Source organism: Dunckerocampus dactyliophorus, chromosome 15, assembly GCF_027744805.1.
Source record: "Dunckerocampus dactyliophorus isolate RoL2022-P2 chromosome 15, RoL_Ddac_1.1, whole genome shotgun sequence".
NCBI lineage: Eukaryota > Metazoa > Chordata > Actinopteri > Syngnathiformes > Syngnathidae > Dunckerocampus > Dunckerocampus dactyliophorus.
The window spans coordinates 2,337,501-2,354,379 of NC_072833.1; the positions used below are offsets into that span (position 1 = coordinate 2,337,501).

At 40.1% G+C, this 16,879-nt stretch overlaps 2 protein-coding genes across 17 annotated transcripts in view; both read right to left on the reverse strand.

The window, feature by feature from the left end:
- Positions 1 to 3,191, reverse strand: part of cpsf6 (cleavage and polyadenylation specific factor 6) — a 10,057-nt gene extending 6,866 nt beyond the window's left edge. For 3 of the 5 annotated variants that reach the window (XM_054800066.1, XM_054800065.1, XM_054800064.1), the window contains exons 1-6: positions 3,055 to 3,191; positions 1,677 to 1,886; positions 1,495 to 1,598; positions 1,273 to 1,418; positions 1,028 to 1,201; positions 330 to 413 (exon numbers count right to left, since the gene is read on the reverse strand). In XM_054800066.1, the coding sequence (XP_054656041.1) occupies positions 330 to 413; positions 1,028 to 1,201; positions 1,273 to 1,418; positions 1,495 to 1,598; positions 1,677 to 1,886; positions 3,055 to 3,114 (778 nt within the window). In that variant the 5' untranslated portion in view covers positions 3,115 to 3,191. The remainder of the gene's footprint in view (positions 1 to 329; positions 414 to 1,027; positions 1,202 to 1,272; positions 1,419 to 1,494; positions 1,599 to 1,676; positions 1,887 to 3,054) is intronic. The other 2 variants (XM_054800068.1, XM_054800067.1) reach the window with 1 other exon arrangement.
- Positions 3,192 to 3,803: 612 nt separating this feature from the next.
- Positions 3,804 to 16,879, reverse strand: part of cacna2d4a (calcium channel, voltage-dependent, alpha 2/delta subunit 4a) — a 57,434-nt gene continuing 44,358 nt past the window's right edge. For 6 of the 12 annotated variants that reach the window (XM_054800553.1, XM_054800544.1, XM_054800545.1 and 3 more), the window contains 13 exons: positions 13,643 to 13,704; positions 11,103 to 11,117; positions 10,769 to 10,813; positions 10,593 to 10,655; positions 10,449 to 10,519; positions 9,049 to 9,124; positions 8,925 to 8,977; positions 8,630 to 8,685; positions 7,104 to 7,124; positions 6,910 to 7,030; positions 5,704 to 5,822; positions 5,528 to 5,607; positions 3,804 to 5,456 (listed from right to left, as the gene is read on the reverse strand). In XM_054800553.1, the coding sequence (XP_054656528.1) occupies positions 5,358 to 5,456; positions 5,528 to 5,607; positions 5,704 to 5,822; positions 6,910 to 7,030; positions 7,104 to 7,124; positions 8,630 to 8,685; positions 8,925 to 8,977; positions 9,049 to 9,124; positions 10,449 to 10,519; positions 10,593 to 10,655; positions 10,769 to 10,813; positions 11,103 to 11,117; positions 13,643 to 13,704 (881 nt within the window). In that variant the 3' untranslated portion in view covers positions 3,804 to 5,357. Of the gene's footprint in view, positions 5,457 to 5,527; positions 5,608 to 5,703; positions 5,823 to 6,909; positions 7,031 to 7,103; positions 7,125 to 8,353; positions 8,686 to 8,924; positions 8,978 to 9,048; positions 9,440 to 10,448; positions 10,520 to 10,592; positions 10,656 to 10,768; positions 10,814 to 11,102; positions 11,118 to 13,642; positions 13,705 to 16,879 lie in introns of those variants that run through there. The other 6 variants (XM_054800546.1, XM_054800550.1, XR_008573836.1 and 3 more) reach the window with 5 other exon arrangements.

Genomic DNA, 16,879 nt, shown 5'->3' on the forward strand with positions numbered 1-16,879 from the left:
CAGCCTCCCTTGGGGAAAGTAAATCTGCTGATTAAAAGAATAAAAGAACGTTAAAATAGAATTCATTGCTCTAGTTCTTATCATGGGCTGGTTGAAAAAGATACAGTGACAGAGATGAAAAAAGAGCAACACATACAGAGGACAAAAACATAATGCTGGAAATGACACTGAAAGCCAACAAATTTCTATCCAAGCTATCTTTCCTCCCTCAGAGTGAACACCTTGACATACTGTGATTACGCTGGCCTTAAATACTTGATGCAAACTGTACTTGCACTTCTAATAGGAATAAAACACTGGTCAGTCAAATCAAAATCGAGGCGTTTCACCTCTGTCACGCCAGCTCCCGGGATTGAAATTCATATCCAGGTGGCCATCTTGGTGCCTAATCAGATCAGGTCTCATCCCTGAGCCTAATGGGGAGGAGAAAGCAAACCAATCACAACTTTTTATTTGGCGCCAGCAAGCTGATGGCTTTTTGCAGCCCAGCATGGTGAGACCACTAGGAGACAGAAGAGATGTGAGAAAGGACAAAAGTCAAACTCCATTCTCTCCTAAAGGAAGCATAGTGGGTAGCCAGAAAAGATTGGTAGATTTAAATGACATTGGCAGCTGTTGGTCAAGCCAAAGAGGTTGTAAGTGTGCAGAAAACTTGCAGGCGGGAAAAAGATTTCTTTAGCCTGGATGTCAAGAGTCATAACAAACAACATGTAACCACAAAAACAAACACTGTAAGATGTGAGCCAAACAGAAAGCATAATACTTAATTTGTGTTCAATTCAGGAACACTGAACAAAAAAAACAAACAAAAAAATCTTCTTGGCATAACGGTGCAGATAAATCCTGCCTCCTCAATATGTCAAGCTCAGCAGTGCACAATGCAGCCGGTGCTAACTCCTACAACATCAATACACACCTTTTTAGTTCATGACTGGTGGATGGCCGCATTTGTCTGGTACCAGTGACTTAACTGTTTCAAATGACTATGAGCCAACTTTGTACATGTTGAACGTGCATTTTTACGAACCATGGAAGTGTGGTGGTGGTCCTCCAGGGCCAACAGAACCTGGGAAGCGGTCTCCTCCAGGGCCAGGTGGTCCAGGGAACCTGCCTCTACCTCGACTGCCCATTGGAAAACCACTACGGCCAGTGCCTGGGGGACCAGCTTTACCTTCACCTGACATCTGGCCAGACTGGTTACCTTTTGAGTCGAAAATCACGTCACCCTTTTCAAACATAACAGCTGATAAATGTGAGTCTAACTAGACTTACTTTTGCGTGACTGCATCTCAAACTGGCTGAGAGACTGTTTGTTGCATGGTGTGACAATAGGATTCTGACCATGGAGCTCCCTCTTGGACAAAAGGTCCATTAGTTTTCTGGACGACCCATCTGAGCCCACGCACACCAGAGCAAAGCTGGCAGACAAAGACAGGACATACATCACAATACTGCACACCAAAAGAAAATCTACCACAACCGTCAAATACGTACCCTTTGGACTGGCCATTAGCCCTATTTTCAAAGAACTTGATTTCCAACACGTCTGTGATGCCTATTGAGCGTATTGCTTCTGTTAAATCCTCATCAGTTGTCCACTGTAAGAGGAGACAGACATCATTAGTCATACATCCTATTGTGACTTAAAGTTAGTCGGCGCCTGTTTGTAAAATTACCCAAGTGAGGTTTCCAATGTACAGGGCGATCCTCTTGCCCGAGTAGGTGTATACTACATTGGGTGGGGCGGTCTTGCCCCCCTCTGTCCCACCCTGCGAAGGCAGAGAGTCCAAATAGTCGCGGTCCTCTGGCGCATCACCATTATTGGCTGAAGGGGATATGACGTCATCATACAAGTCGATCTGCTCATGAACTGGGTACTCGGCTTCCTGAAAAACACAAGGAAGAGTCCCACATTGCGATGACACTCAATGATTTATTTACTCTCGCTACGAAGGTATTAGAATAAAACAGAATGTCCAGTAAACGCAACATGAAAAGCAGCTCAATCAATAGTTTTAGTGTACGGACTCAAATATAAGACTATTATAACTGTACTAGTATACTTGTAATCAGAATACAAGCATTTTTGCCAAAAAAAAAACACTGAAGTGAAGGCGCTTTTAGTGAAATCTTAAGGTGAAAAAAATAGACTAATCTAAAAAATAAGAGTCTGACAGCGTTTTATTATGAAATATGAGTTTCATCACGCACTATTATCACGAAAGCTACCCAATCACGTCGTTACTTTTACGCACATGTTTTTATTAGGCAGCCCATGACAAAATACACGCTTTTTAAAAATGTGTTCAAAAGGGAACAGCGTACCAAACCACCAAGTGTGAACACTGTTTACAACACACACGTAATGATGCTCATTTTAAGACAATGGTGATCAATGAAGCAAAGTCGGCCTGACAAGAAATATGACGAGATGTGACGAATGATTGATTTGTCTCTTGTCGTGTAACGCACCTGTAAAAACGTATAACGTACCGCCAATGTTTGTGTAAGCTGTAGTTTGGCACATAAATATCAACCCACAAAACTGCAACGGTCGCAAAAGAAAAACTAAACTAAATAAGAAAGGAAACGCTGTGTTTGAAGCAGTGCGTATGTCCATAGCAAGACCGAAGAAGGTACGAAAACGCCGTCATTGACTTAAAAGTTAATTGTTTTGTGAAGCAACGCTAAGCTAGGCTAGTTGGCTAATAAAACTGCGTTTGTTTGGCTTTGTTATCCCGCCACTGGCCGCCATGCCGAGGCCCAAACTATTTTATCCACGAAACAACGACTCGTTTCGGCATTTACCCGGCTTACCATTCGCCAGGTAAAAAACAATACATAAGAACACAATTGCATCAATTATGCTTTCTATCAACGAAGGTAACCAAAAATACAGTTAAGAGCATCACGGGGCCTGCACGCGAGGGAGGAAAAAGGCGTCTTAACGTTGCTAGCCGTTTCCGCAGACACAGTGGCCTTGATGGATAGTGAACAGAAACACACAAACCTTGCATCCTGCCGGAAAGGGGTAGATAAAATGCCATTAAATACCTGATTGAACTCCTCCTCTACGTCGGCGTAGATATCGATGTGATCTACACCGTCCGCCATTTTCCTCTGGGCCGTTCCTAGCGCCAGCAAGCGCTATCGAGAGCAAGCAGCAACAATGAGGGGAAGCGAGCGCCCCTCGTCGGTCGTTATTGGCAATTACAACCACTTGTTGACGTCACACAGGAGTTAATCAATATTTACTGTTCAAGGCTTTCACTAGTGATTTAAATTTGTTATTTGATTTGGTAGTGGTAAATATATATCAAACAACCTGCCTGAAAAGGAGTAGGAAGAAACAGAGCTTCTTTAATCCTATCCCTTCTTCATCTCCCAACAATTACTGATTGTTTGTTCACTTCCTTTCTTTAGCATGTTGCCATTTTGTCATAGGGAAAGAAATGTGTAAAAATTGATATCTTATTCCAGTGGTGTCCAAAGTATGGACACGATTGGGCCATTTAAGGCCCGCAGCTTCCTTTTTATTAGCCCTCTGCATCTTCTGAAAGTTTTTCATTCATCTGACAGAGATATATTATTAGCTATTACACTAATTTGCTTTGTCTGTCTATAACACAAAGCTAAGATGTGGCTGTTTTCTTCGGAAAACCCAGCATATACAGTAATGACAAACAATTTGGTTCCCAGTTGCTGTTCACTACTTTAAATGTGTTTTTTCAGTTTAAGAATAGATGGGAAAATATCAACGGATGAAAAAATCCGAATCCGTTCGCACAGACAACAACACGTAGTACAAAAACATGGAGATACTTTAATGTATAAATAATGGCTTTGCTCAACGGTGTACAATATAGATTACATACAGTACAGCAGTGCGAAGTGTAAAGAAAAACAGAAATGAATAAATATGGTTGATGGTTTACACATTAGAAATGGGTCAGCAGTCAGGCAATTTGTTGGTAAACATGCAACAGGGACAACAAAAAAGTATATGAAACGAGTAGAAGGATACAAAAATACCCTATGTTGATAGATACTGTAGATGTACTCTGTTAACGTACACGAGGGAATGGATGTTTATTTGTTTATTAATTTATTTAATAATCAAAAGAAGGGCCGCACGGTGCGGCCGAGTGGTTAGCATGTTGGCCACACAGTCAGGAGATCGGGAAGCTCTGGGTTTGAATCTCCGTTGGGCATCGCTGTGTGGAGTTTTCATGTTCTCCCCGTGCGTGTGTGGGTTTTCTCCGGGTACTCCGGTTTCCTCCCACATTCCAAAAAAACATGCATGTTTTAGACTCTAAATTGTCCAGGTGTGAATGTGAGTGTGAATGGTTGTTTGTCTATATGTGCTCTGCGATTGGCTGGCGACCAGTCCAGGGTGTACCCCGCCTCTCGCCTGAAGTCAGCTGGGATGGGCTCCAGCATACCCGCCACCCTAATGAGGATAAGCGACATAGAAAATGGATGGATGGATAATCAAAAGAAGAGAGAGAAAGAGGTGCCTCTCAATAAATTGGAATACGTACAGTATCTTCGAAAAGTTAATTTATTTCACTAGTTCAACTCTTATATCTTGTAGATATGAAATATCATAAATATTTAATTTATGTATGAAATATTATATATATTTATTTATTTCTTAATTTCTTAATAATTTTGGTGATTATAGTTTACAGCTAATAAAAACCTCAATTTCATATAATGTGAAAATTGTTTAATTGGTCTAAGTCTGAACTCCTAAAATCAATATAATATATATATACACACAAATAAATGTATGTATATATGTTGTACAGTAAATTAGTGAGCTGCACCTGTATATAGACAATAAATATTATTGCGGCCATATGTGACTCTGAGAGGGGTGAAGGTAAATCAAAAAGTCATTACATTCACTCATGTGATTCATAATTCATCACCGTGAGTTAGAGCGGCCACCTGCGTCTCCTTCATTTGTATTTTGACATGCGAGGAGCAGTAACCATGGCAACAGCCAATTTTACTGCCGTTAACCAAAACAAGGTGAAAAATGCGTTCGCACTTGTGGTCCAGACCAAATATAATAAAAAAGGTACTTGGTGTGCACTTTTGTGCACTTCCAAAACATTTTCTTACATATTTGTCCTTTCTGCATGATTTTTGCTGTCATTTTAACACTGGTCCGTGTCTTTGGTGGCTCAAGTGACTGGGTTCCGATGATCACGCTCACTCTCGACCAAAGCAACCCTACTCGCACGGCCAACACAGCAGCGTTTCTTTTAACGTAACTAAACACAACAAGTGTGAACGCACACTTCAACATACAAAATAAATCCACTTGTGGTGTCCGGCAACAGGATGGGTCACCATAGGGAAAGAAACGTGGCAATGGGAGGACAAAGGAGGACAAGAAAGGCAGAAAGGGACGCGGCGGATGCTCCTCCACAGTCGTTGGCGTTCTCCTGGAAGTAACAAGACATCACTGTGAGAGTTAAGTGCGATGAATGTACGAGGACATCTATGAGGAGCACACCTGAGGGTGGTAAGCGTGGCAGGACTCGGGGCGTCTGCGGATCTTCTGGGACCGCATCCGCTCACATTTCACTGAGGAGTTATGTTCAGAGGGGTCAAGGTGCGTACACAGCGAACGTATGACAAGCTGTCTTGACTCTTTGGGTTATAGTGATGTACAACGCATAATCAAAAAGATATATTTGACTTCCTTGGGCTCCATGGTGATGGGGGAGTGCTGTCTGGAGCAGTCACAGTCAGCCTGGACCACCAGCATCAGCAGGTTGCTCTCTGGGATCTGTTGCACCACAAACATCCTGAAAAGCACAAATGTTAAAGGTTAAAAGCAACGATCATGTAGCGCAGGGGTGTGCACGCTGTTTATTTTGTTTTTTTACAGAAGGCAGCCGACGGAAAAACTAAAGAATTCAGGGGCCACTTTGATATTCTTAGCCTTTTATCTGTTTATTAAACACACTAAAGCAAGCAACCTCAAGAAAGCCCAATATAACATCTTTCATCTTCTAATCTAGAGGGAAAAGTCAGGCCTGTTGGCCTTTCAAAGCCACGATGTGAGTCTGTGCATCAATTGGCCACTTGATGGCACTGTTGGCTCATCTTTAGCCTTCTCCCTCTGCAACCAAACGACTGTTCACGCTTTGATTGATTGATTGAACACAAGCTTTTGCAGGGTGGTTTTTTTTTGGTGGTGTCATGTTTCTTGGCCTGTTTACTTTCGCTTTGTCTTTTTGCGCCAAATCGCCACTGCAAGTCAACTGCATGAATGGTTTCAGCTTAGTTTTTACACTGGATGCCCCTCCTGGCGTAACCCTGGCTAGGAATTGAACCCGAGCCCTCTGCCACGAGCCCTTACAACTGAGAAATAACATATTGACACAAGTGATAAAATCCTGGTGAAAATGACTGATCATAAGTCTGGTTTTACTTGACCAATATGCACCACTTAAAGACTCTTATGCAGTTGAAAGCCTGGACTTTCCGATGTCAGCTGAAAGTCAGCACATGTGCATTCGCCATCACCCTTGGACACCCAAGCTGTAGGGAAAGACATTGGAATACCACGTCTGTCCTCATGAGGGCGCTCTCCACACTCAAACACAGAATGCTGGTGAAACTTTCCCCCCCTTTCACTCATTTTTAGCTTTTTTAATGCTTCTCTCACCCTCCATGTGCTTGGTATAACCTCACACAGCCTGATCTAATGCTGTCTTTCTTCCATACATACACACGGCTCTCAGTGTGCAGAAGCGTACAAAATTGATTTTTTTTTTCACAGGGACAATTTGAAATGACTGGACGTGGGCTTAGCGGAGAGCTGCACTGCAGGATTGTCTGATGTGTGTGTGTGTGTGTGTGTGTGTGTGTGTGTGTGTGTGTAATTACTTCTGGCAGCGTCCACACTTAATGATGCTGTTGGTCTCTTTGACTGACGGCTCGTAGACGAAGCTGGGGTACTCAGTGTCACACGGCTGCAGGATGTCCCCCTTTTTCTTGTGTATGTAGGCTAATGAGGGACAAACAAAGGTCACTGGGAGCTGCTTGAAGACACACACATGCTTTGTATGAAAGATACTCACACGTACGGGAAGATGGCTTGGCTTTGATGGAGGGATGGTGATAATGGTGATGAGGTAGGACCAAGAGGTGACATAATGAGAGGATAATGTGATACATGATATGATATAGAGAAATTGTCACATAATCCATGTTTGAGATACACTATATGGACGGGGACACACGTCCGACTGATAAATGAATTAGCCAGGAGGTGGGCTAGAGTGCTGGGCTTCCTTTTTTTTTTTTTTTTTTAATTTTGTTCGCTATGTCAGCCTAAGACTCTGTCATATCTTCACCTCTTCACCTATTTTCCTCACGGTGTGTTTTAAAAAATCTCAAGTACACCCCCTGGAGTGCCTTGAAGTACACCCATTTGAGAACCACTGCTCTACATGACAGGAGCACCACGCCCTGTTTTAGCGCCTACTGGAAAAATGCTCGTCAAATATCAAATTGATCATCAAAGATCCTCTATAGCAGTTTTTCTCAGCCGCTGGGTCACAGGCAAATCAGAAATATATTTAGAATACTTCTATTTCATTAATCAAATTCAATATTAAAATTAAATAAAAAATCAACTATACCATTAAATAAAAATACCTCAGATTATCAGAAAATTGCATTAAAATACTGAATGTAATTTAAAGTATTTGTATTTAAAAATAAACATACTATACTTTACAAAATTATATAGTGTAATGTAATTTTCCAATAGTCTGAACTAACTTTTTAATCTTAAATATTAAGATTTTCAAAATATTTGTATTTCAAAATAAAAAAAACTTATATCATACTTAATATTTTAATATGTATAATTTATAATATAATAAAACAAACTTATAGAAAATTTTTTGGTGCACTTTTATTTTAAAATGTTCAAAACATTTGCATTCCAAATTTAAAAAGGTGTACTTTAGAAGATAATTTGATTAGTTACATTAATTTTGTAATATATATTAATTAATGTTAAGTTAATTCATGTTTAATTAATGTATATTAATTAAAACTAAGTAAAATAATGTAATTTAATTTGATTTTGAAATAAATCCATCCATCCATTTTCTATGCCGCTTCTCATTAGGGTCAAATATTTTGAAAAGGTTTTTGATGAATTAACTATAATTCTTTAGTATAATTTTTTGTTGTAGTTAATATTGTGCTCTGAAATACATTTTGCACATATAACTGAGTGTATTTTGGTTTTAAAAACCCCCAACATGCATGTGTTATGAAGGCTATTTTAACTAAAGCTAAATGAGTGTGCTTTTACCTGTATAAAAGTGGCTCACACCTTAATGACCATGAGAAAATGTGGGTCCCAGGATGAGACCAGTTGAGAACCCCTGCTCTCCTACATGACAGCACTGGGGTGTTTTTAGGACTCAAAAATGTTAGTCTCGCCCAAGTTGAACTGAACTCATGGTGCCGTCTGATGTCATTCCCGGGTCACATTTGTCGAAAAGATAGCTAGACCTTAGCAAGACGTTGCCAGGTCTTTGTGGGAACAACTGAGGAAAAGGCATGCTTTTGGTTTTTTTCTCCTCACCGTCCGCAAAGTGCTCCGTGTGCCAGAATCCGCAGATGTTAAACTCAAGGAGAAAGCTTGTGAAGTGCAGAAAAGAGGAGAGTGGACAGAAAGGGAATCAATCAGGCGGCCATTGTTAACAGAAACTGGGCCAGGAGCCAAAGTTGTGTCATGGGAGTATGCAAAAATGTTCCAGTAACTTAGTGTAGCTATTTTTCATCATAATTGATAACTTTCCTGCACAATATGCATTGAATATTTTGACCAAATGACTGAGGAAAAAAAATGCATGCTTGTTGCCATTAGCAACACTTACAGGAGGAAGTTGGACAGGAACCACTTGAAGGCGGATGCCAAGCCATAGAATGACTAGATGGGATTAAGACCATTCAGTATATGAGATGAATAGATAGATGACAGATAGATAGATGCATACGCACGCTAAGAAGCGGCCGTGCGCTGCTGATGGAGTGTACGCTCATCTTGCACATGGCCTGGTAGTCAAACAGAGACACCCTGAAGGACAAACAAAGCCAAACATGACGTAATAAACACGCACATATTTGCAGATGTGAAGCCGCCAAAGTCGACGCCGCGCGCTGCATACAGACCTCTTACGTAATGTCCTGTGGCAAATGAAGCTTGACAAAATCTTTTAGCTGCTTCAAAAATAGAACATCACTCAGGAGGCTCGGGGCATAAAAGACGAAGGGCACGGAGGAAAGGATGGAGGCTGCAAGGAGGGGGAATGGTGCGGTACCTTCTGCGTATGGACACTGGACACTCAGGTGCCATACAAGACAATCAAGGGGTTTCTAACAGGATGACGCACTGCACACAAATGTCACATACAGTCGGTTCTTTCGAGCTGCAACATTTTTGTTGTCTGCCACATATTTAATAGTCTGAAAATGTATCATGCAAATGCTAAAGCTCTTGTCAGAGACCCTCTTAAATGACAGGACCAGTCGGCTGTTTTTAGGAACCTACTGCCAAAACTGCCAGTCAAGAGTGCTACAAAAACGTTAGTCGCTCCCAATTGAATATCCCTGCCTTAGACTCAAAGCTTACTTTGTGAACATGCCCAAAAATGTTTTGCTATTTTTAAGGAGCTACTGCAAAAAGCCAGTCAAAGATCCTCCATAACAGGAGTGCTCTGCTGGTTTTAAGGACCCATTGCCAAAAAAAAAACAATAGACAAATATCCTATGGCAGAAGTGCTTTGCTATTTTTTGGAATCTGCTGCAAATTACTGTATTGTTAGTCGCTCTCTAGTTTTCAACTGCAAAAACGCCAGTCAAAGATCCTCTTTATTTCAAGGGCGCTCTGCTATTTTTAAGGACCTACTGCAAAAAAAACACCAGCCAGAGATCCCCTCTATATGACAGGAGTGCTCTGCTGTTTTTAAGAAACTACTGCTAAAACCCCCCCACTAGATCTAGATCTAAGATCTTCTATATGACGCGAGTGCTTTGCAGTTTTTAGTCGTTCCTAACTTTTGACCTGCAAAAATGCTAGTCAAAGATCCTCTGTACTTCAAGGGTGCTCTGCTACTTTTAATGACCTACTCAAAAAAAAAAAAACAGCCAGAGATCCCCTATATGACAGGAGCGCTCTGCTGTTTCTAAGAAGCTTCTGCCAAAAAACAAAGATCCCTTATATGACACGCGTGCTCTACTGCAAAAATGCTGGTCAAAGATTTTTCATATGACAATCCTCTGCTATTTTTAGGAATTTGCAAAAATGTTAGCCACTCCCAAGTTTGGAACTGAACTTGCGGGCCGGTCTGATGTCATTCCCGGGCCAGATTTGGCTCGAATGGGGTGAAGCGCAACCTTACCTTTTGAACATGCCCATTCGTATGAGTGTGGTCATGACTGATCCGTCAACCTCGCCAAAGAACTTTCCGGCCTGTTAGCAAGGAGACAAAGACATCTACTGCAGGTTTATGAGAGAACGGGTGTAGAAAAAAAAGACAACCTACGTCAGTACGCTGCTTGGAAATGAGGACAAAGCCATTATTGTCAATCACGTAGCACTCCATATCCTGCCACGAGACACAGACGACGCAATTACCACTCTTAAAACGAGGCGCTATTACACTGAAATCATACACAAGAAAATAATCAGCTCTGTGATGCACAAAGATGCTCCACTCACTAAGCTGTCACAGCGAAGAGGACACACTCCCTCCACGGCCGAGCACTGGAGAGCAACACAACACAACACAAAAGTCATGACAATCAACACTCAACGCTCAAAGCCAGGAGTTCATCAGCAGGTGCCAGCGTTCAGCGTGAAGGCGCTAATTTGGGCACGACCCGACTTAACTCCAGCACCCTTGATCGCATTTTGCAACTGTGTGTGTGCGTGTGCGTGTGTAATCTGTTCAAGGTGTGTGAAAGGATTTCACAGAGCTCAGCAGGTGCAGAAGATGTTGACACCAGAGGTGGAGACAGAAGTAAAAAAAGGAGAGGAGCTGAGAGATACTTACATCAGTGTCGTTTGGCTGTGAAGACACACAAAAGGAGAGAAGGAAAGAGAAAAATACAGAAGATTACATGACATACATATACATATTACATACATATGCATATTATATTAGCATTATTATTACTAGTAATAGTAGTTATAGTAAGCCTGTGGTAGTAGTAGAAGTATGTTCATTGTAATGAGTAACAATATTATTGGAATCATTATCAGTATTATCATTAATATCATTTAACACATGATGTTCTTTCATGTCACTATGTTTTGGAATTAAATTAGCAAAAACTACATGACCATTACTATAATATGACTTAATTTATCACATCATATCATGAAACATGTGATGTTCATGATGTAATGTAAACTAAACATTACCATAATCATTATCACCCTTGTTTATCGTCATTATTATTATCATTACCATCATTATTGTCATTATTATCATCCATATCTTTCTTGTCGGCATTATTGTCATCATTATCATTGACATTACCAATATCACCCTTATTATGAACATTGTTGTCATTATGATCATTGTCATTATTATTATCATCAAAATTATCATTATTATCATCATCCTTATCATCATGAATATCATTCTTACCGACATTATTGTCATCATCATCAACATTACCATTATCGCCCTTATCATTATCGTCATTATTATCATTGTCATTATTACTATCATCATCATCACCAAAATTATCATTGTTATCATTATTGGCATTATTGTCATCATTAATGAGGAGAAGCGGCATAGAAAATGGATGAATGGATGGGTTGAAAAATGAAGTACTTTAGTAAGTTAAGATCAAAGAATTATCCTTAAATTCATTACTTTTCTGGAAAAAATGGGAATTATGGGAAAAAGTAGGCATTTTTAAATGTGAAAAATAGATATCCTTAATTGTGCTGAACGATTTGATGTTGAAATTGGTTGAAAACTGTTGAAGTAGTGGGGTAATTAAGATCAAAGGAAAAGTGGGAATTCCGGGAAAAGTTTGACTTTTTGGAATGTTAGTTTGAAGCCCTGGATGCGTGCAATGTTTTCATGGTGGAATAGTTTGAATCGGTTGAGAAATGTGCGAATGGTGGGAGCATGGAAAAGGGCCCATTCATTTTCAATGGGAAAAAATCTGTGGAATTTTGGGACTTTTGGAAAATCTGGGAATTTTTTGAAAACCTGAAACGGTTGCATGGGATTCCTGAACGATCTTAACAATTTGATGCTGGAATGGTGTGAATCGGTTGAAAAATGAATTAAGAGTTAGCGGACAAAAAACCACGGAATAAATTTTAAAAATCGTGGAGAAACGTATATGCCCTGAAGGCGTTCACACAATTAGCATTAGCATTATTAGCACTAAGATTATACTGTCTTATTATATGTGATCACCTTTCCGTCAATATACAACATGTAACATGGACAAAAGTATTTGGACATGGAAGAATATGAATGGATATACAGTAAACATCATTTCCAATGAACATAATCAGCGTCTCTCCACAGCGCAGCAGCACAGTGATGTCAGAACACGGCCCAATTAACGTACACACTCATTCCCGCTACTCGGCAGCTACAGCTGCTCTCGGCAAGTCGTAATTCATTGCCTAATGACGCTGCACTTTTGACTTCAGGTCGTAGAATTTAAATGACTGCATTACAAGATATTTCCTCACTCGCTGGCCACTACACTTGGTACCAGCCGTGTAATTAGACCCACAGTAACAAACATAGCATTCAATAAATGAATGGCTGCAGTGTACCTCCTGCTTCATTGTCATTCTGAAGCCTCTCTACCATCCCCCCACCCCACCCCAGGAGGATGAAAACTTAAAAATAGACACAGTGTGAGTGTATGATGTTGCACAAAGCCTATAAAATAAACATGTTTGACAGTGACATCAAGATTACGTAAGCCATCTAAGCAGTGTGTGGGGGGGTGATACCTTTACTTCTTAACACATGAAAGCCAACAATAAGGTGAAATATTCATGCACCAGCTAGAATAACGTCTGAAAATGACACTAACGAGTTCCTCGCAGATGAAAACGGACAACTTGTGAACAGATGGCTGTGCATATGTTCCACACGGGACACACTATATCACACACGCACACACACACACGGCTGGTGTAGTGCCATCCATCATTTAACGCCCAGCCAGCCAGAGGCCTTAATGCTCTTTTAATCGCTATCTTTGCCACCGTGGGAGACGAAGGTGGCCGAGCCTTGGAGGTGTGGAAGGACACCATATATCACTCTTTCAACACACCGCTAATCTTCATCTAGCACTTCTAGTACATACATACATTATGGTTTAGTTTATTTGGAACATGCCCAACGGTGTTGCATTCAAGTGCGCCGCATGTTTACATGTCCGAAAAGGAGTAGGAAGAGCTTATTTAACCCTACCCGCGTCTCAGGTAGTTTGTTAACATTATAAACATATTGCTAAATCAATACATCTCCTAATGTAAGTTAAATGTTCATATTGAGAAGGTGTGCCTAATGTTGTGTCCGATGAGTGGATGCATACGCACCTGTGATGCAATGGCCCAAAATTTGGATTCCATCACTTCCAGAGTCATCTGAACACCAATGGCTGCAAGACAGACACGCAAGAAGTGTGAAAAAAGTGAATGTTATCACTCCCAGTGAGTTCTACGCCAGTGTTTCCCTTTCTTTCCCTTCTTTTATTTGACATTAGAGAAAAGTGTCGGCACACCACCAAATAAGAATGTCACAAAAAGTACATATCACGCAATAATTAGGTCAATTTTGGATCTTCTGCCATCTAGGTGAAGATACCCCTACGCCCTTGTTTTACCCCTGAGCCCTAACTATTCTGCCAAAGATAGATGAACACACGTTATTTGTACTGAATAATCATTTTCGGACCAATTCAGTGAAATTAGATAATTTCCTACCTGATGATCTCTTGGCATATTAACTCATTCAATTTCCAAAAGACAACCCTTTTGACTGATTTTTCAAAGCACACAGAATATTGTGTTCTTTGGCTACCAAAAGAAAGATTAGACTTTCATCGGGAAAAAACGTTTGCTTCTACCGTTTTCTGTTCTTTAGTAATCAGCAGTAGAGCATAGGTAAGTTTCAGGAAAATATCAGTTCCCGACTAAAAAAGGGAGAAAACCAGCTTTTTGTGAAAAGATACATTTCAAGCATTTTGACACATTTTTTTTGCTTTTGTGACAGCTCAAATCTCTCAATAACAATACCACAACATAAAAAATAAAAAGGGTTGTTTTACATCAAAATTTACAAGTACAAGACCGAGAACTATTTACAATTCCACATTTGGAACTAAACTGTGTGTGTGCACGCATGTGTGCGTGTGCCTACGTTAAAATTTCCCTCCAATGAGTAACCTTTTACACGCTACACTCTTCCATGCTCTTACACTTCCTCCTTGCTGTCGAGTGTGTTTTTAAATGCAAAACATCCATGCCGAGCTCTCATCAAATGCACTTCTGCCACATTGTGGCCGTTTATGTGGCTTAAAACTGATCTAACAGTGACATCTTTTAGTGTGCAATTGCGTCATCACTTCCTTTTTGCCTCTCGCGCAAAAAAACGTAAACGACGTATAAATACGTCTCTGGGATGGGGCGTTCGGGTTTATAATAATGTATAAATATGTCTTTGGTATTGAATGAGCTGATGTGCCGCGGCACAGTAGTATTTGGGAATCACTGCTCTAGTACAATCCAAAAAGCAGAAATCTAAGGCAAAATTTAAAAAAAAAATCAAGGGTAAAAGTGCCTATTTTTGACTAAAAAGGCTTTTTTTTTTTGTTACCGGGCATTTTAAATCTTACAACAATATGCTAATCATAAACAGGAGGTGCCCAAAGTGTGTGTGGCCTGCAGCCACATTCATTTCATTCAAGAGAATGAAACACGACCCTCATCAGAATATTACAAAGGAGGATCAAAGTGGCCTGTGAATCCTTCAGTTTATCTGTATATGGTGACATCTGTACCAACATTGTGAGCGGTCAGTGAAGGCAGCATCCCCCAGGGACAAGGCCACGTGTAAGAGGATCCATCCATCTCCACTATTTATCACACTGTGCTGCAGTTCTGCGAAAAGCCCTCTTCGTGTCTTCACACCCTTTATGCCCATTAAGCAGACGCGCTGTGCGAATGTGCGGGTGGTGTGTTATTGCGTGCGTGTGTGTGTGTGTGTGTGTGTGTGTAGTGCGGAAGGTCAGTGTGTGTGTGTTAAATGAGCAGTGTTGATGTTTCCCCAGAGTGGAGGCTAAAAATACAGAAAGGCGTATGGACTTCTGTTTTGGAGGGGGCCTTCTTTGCCATGCATGCTGCGTTTCCAGCCTATACTGTACAGCAGGCGTGTCCAAACCACCGAGGCCTGCATACTGAAAAATGAATGCTGTTGCTATTTTTTTATTTGGTAAAAAAGGGTACATATGTTAAGTAAAGGGTAATTAACAACACTAAAAAAGTTTCATATCTGTTTTATAGGTGCCAACGATAAATTGAGTTTCAGACCCCTGCTCTAAAATGTTAACACATAACATGTTTTTATAGTTTTAGATGCAGAAAATGATTCCAAATGCATATAAATGACATGTAATTTGTTTTGCCATGGGTTATTTCTTGAATTCAGTAGCATTTCTCACCTTCTTTACCAAAATGCTGGCACTTGCAACTTTCTTTGGCTCCATTGTGGATTATTATTTTGCACCAAAAGAAAAGCAGAGACTTGAGGAGAGAAACACTACTGAACTCAAGAAATAACTCAGGGCGAAACACAAAGGCCGTGTGCGTGTCGATCTCGCGGCCACCTCGCATTTCCAGTTGTTATCTGCGCATACAACTATAATTGTAAAAGTATAAAAACATGTTTTTCGTCAACATTTTTGGCTTTCTGGAGGAAAGGAGCAGATTAATTGTTATAATGGAGTCACAGGTGTAGAGGAGGGGAGGACACCAAAGCGGATACATTGATTTTTAATAACATTACGTGAGCTTTCATTTTATAATGGCGTATTTCTCATTTGTTCCACATGTGTTAAGTGGAGGTGGGAGCCTGAAGAGAGCGTGTGAACACTTTGGACTATTAATGTAAATGGAACACCCACAAATTAAAGATGGTGCTTTATTTCTACTTGCTTCATTCGGCCAGTGACAACGATGGACTTCATAGGCAACACGGACCAGCTTGGAATGTGAAATTGCACATTTATGATGCTAGGTATATGCACCCAAAACAACAACAACAATAATTCGCAATGTTATGAGAATAATACAATAGTTAAGTATTGTAATGTTGCGAGAACCAATTGTAATATTTCCAAAAAATGTTATAATGTTATGAGAATGAAGTCGATAGGTTATTTAGCAAAGCTTTTTTATGTTACATTACATTCAAGTCACATATAATAATAATAAGAAAACAAGTCAGAATATTACGAGATAAATAGTTGTCATTTTCTGGCAATAATGTTGTAATATTACAAGAAAAAAGTTGTAATGTTGAAAGAACAAAGATGTAATATTTCGGAAAAATTGAATAACGTTACAAGAAGAAAAGTCGTAATGTTGCGAGAAGAAAAGTCGTAATGTTACAAGAAAAAAAGTCGTAATGTTACGAGAAGAAAAGTCGTAGTGTTACAAGCAGAAAAGTCGTAATATTACGAGAAGGAAAGTCGTAATTTTATGACAAAAAAAGTCGTAATGTTACAAGAAGAAAAGTCACAATGTTACAACAATACATGTCGTAGCGTTACGAGA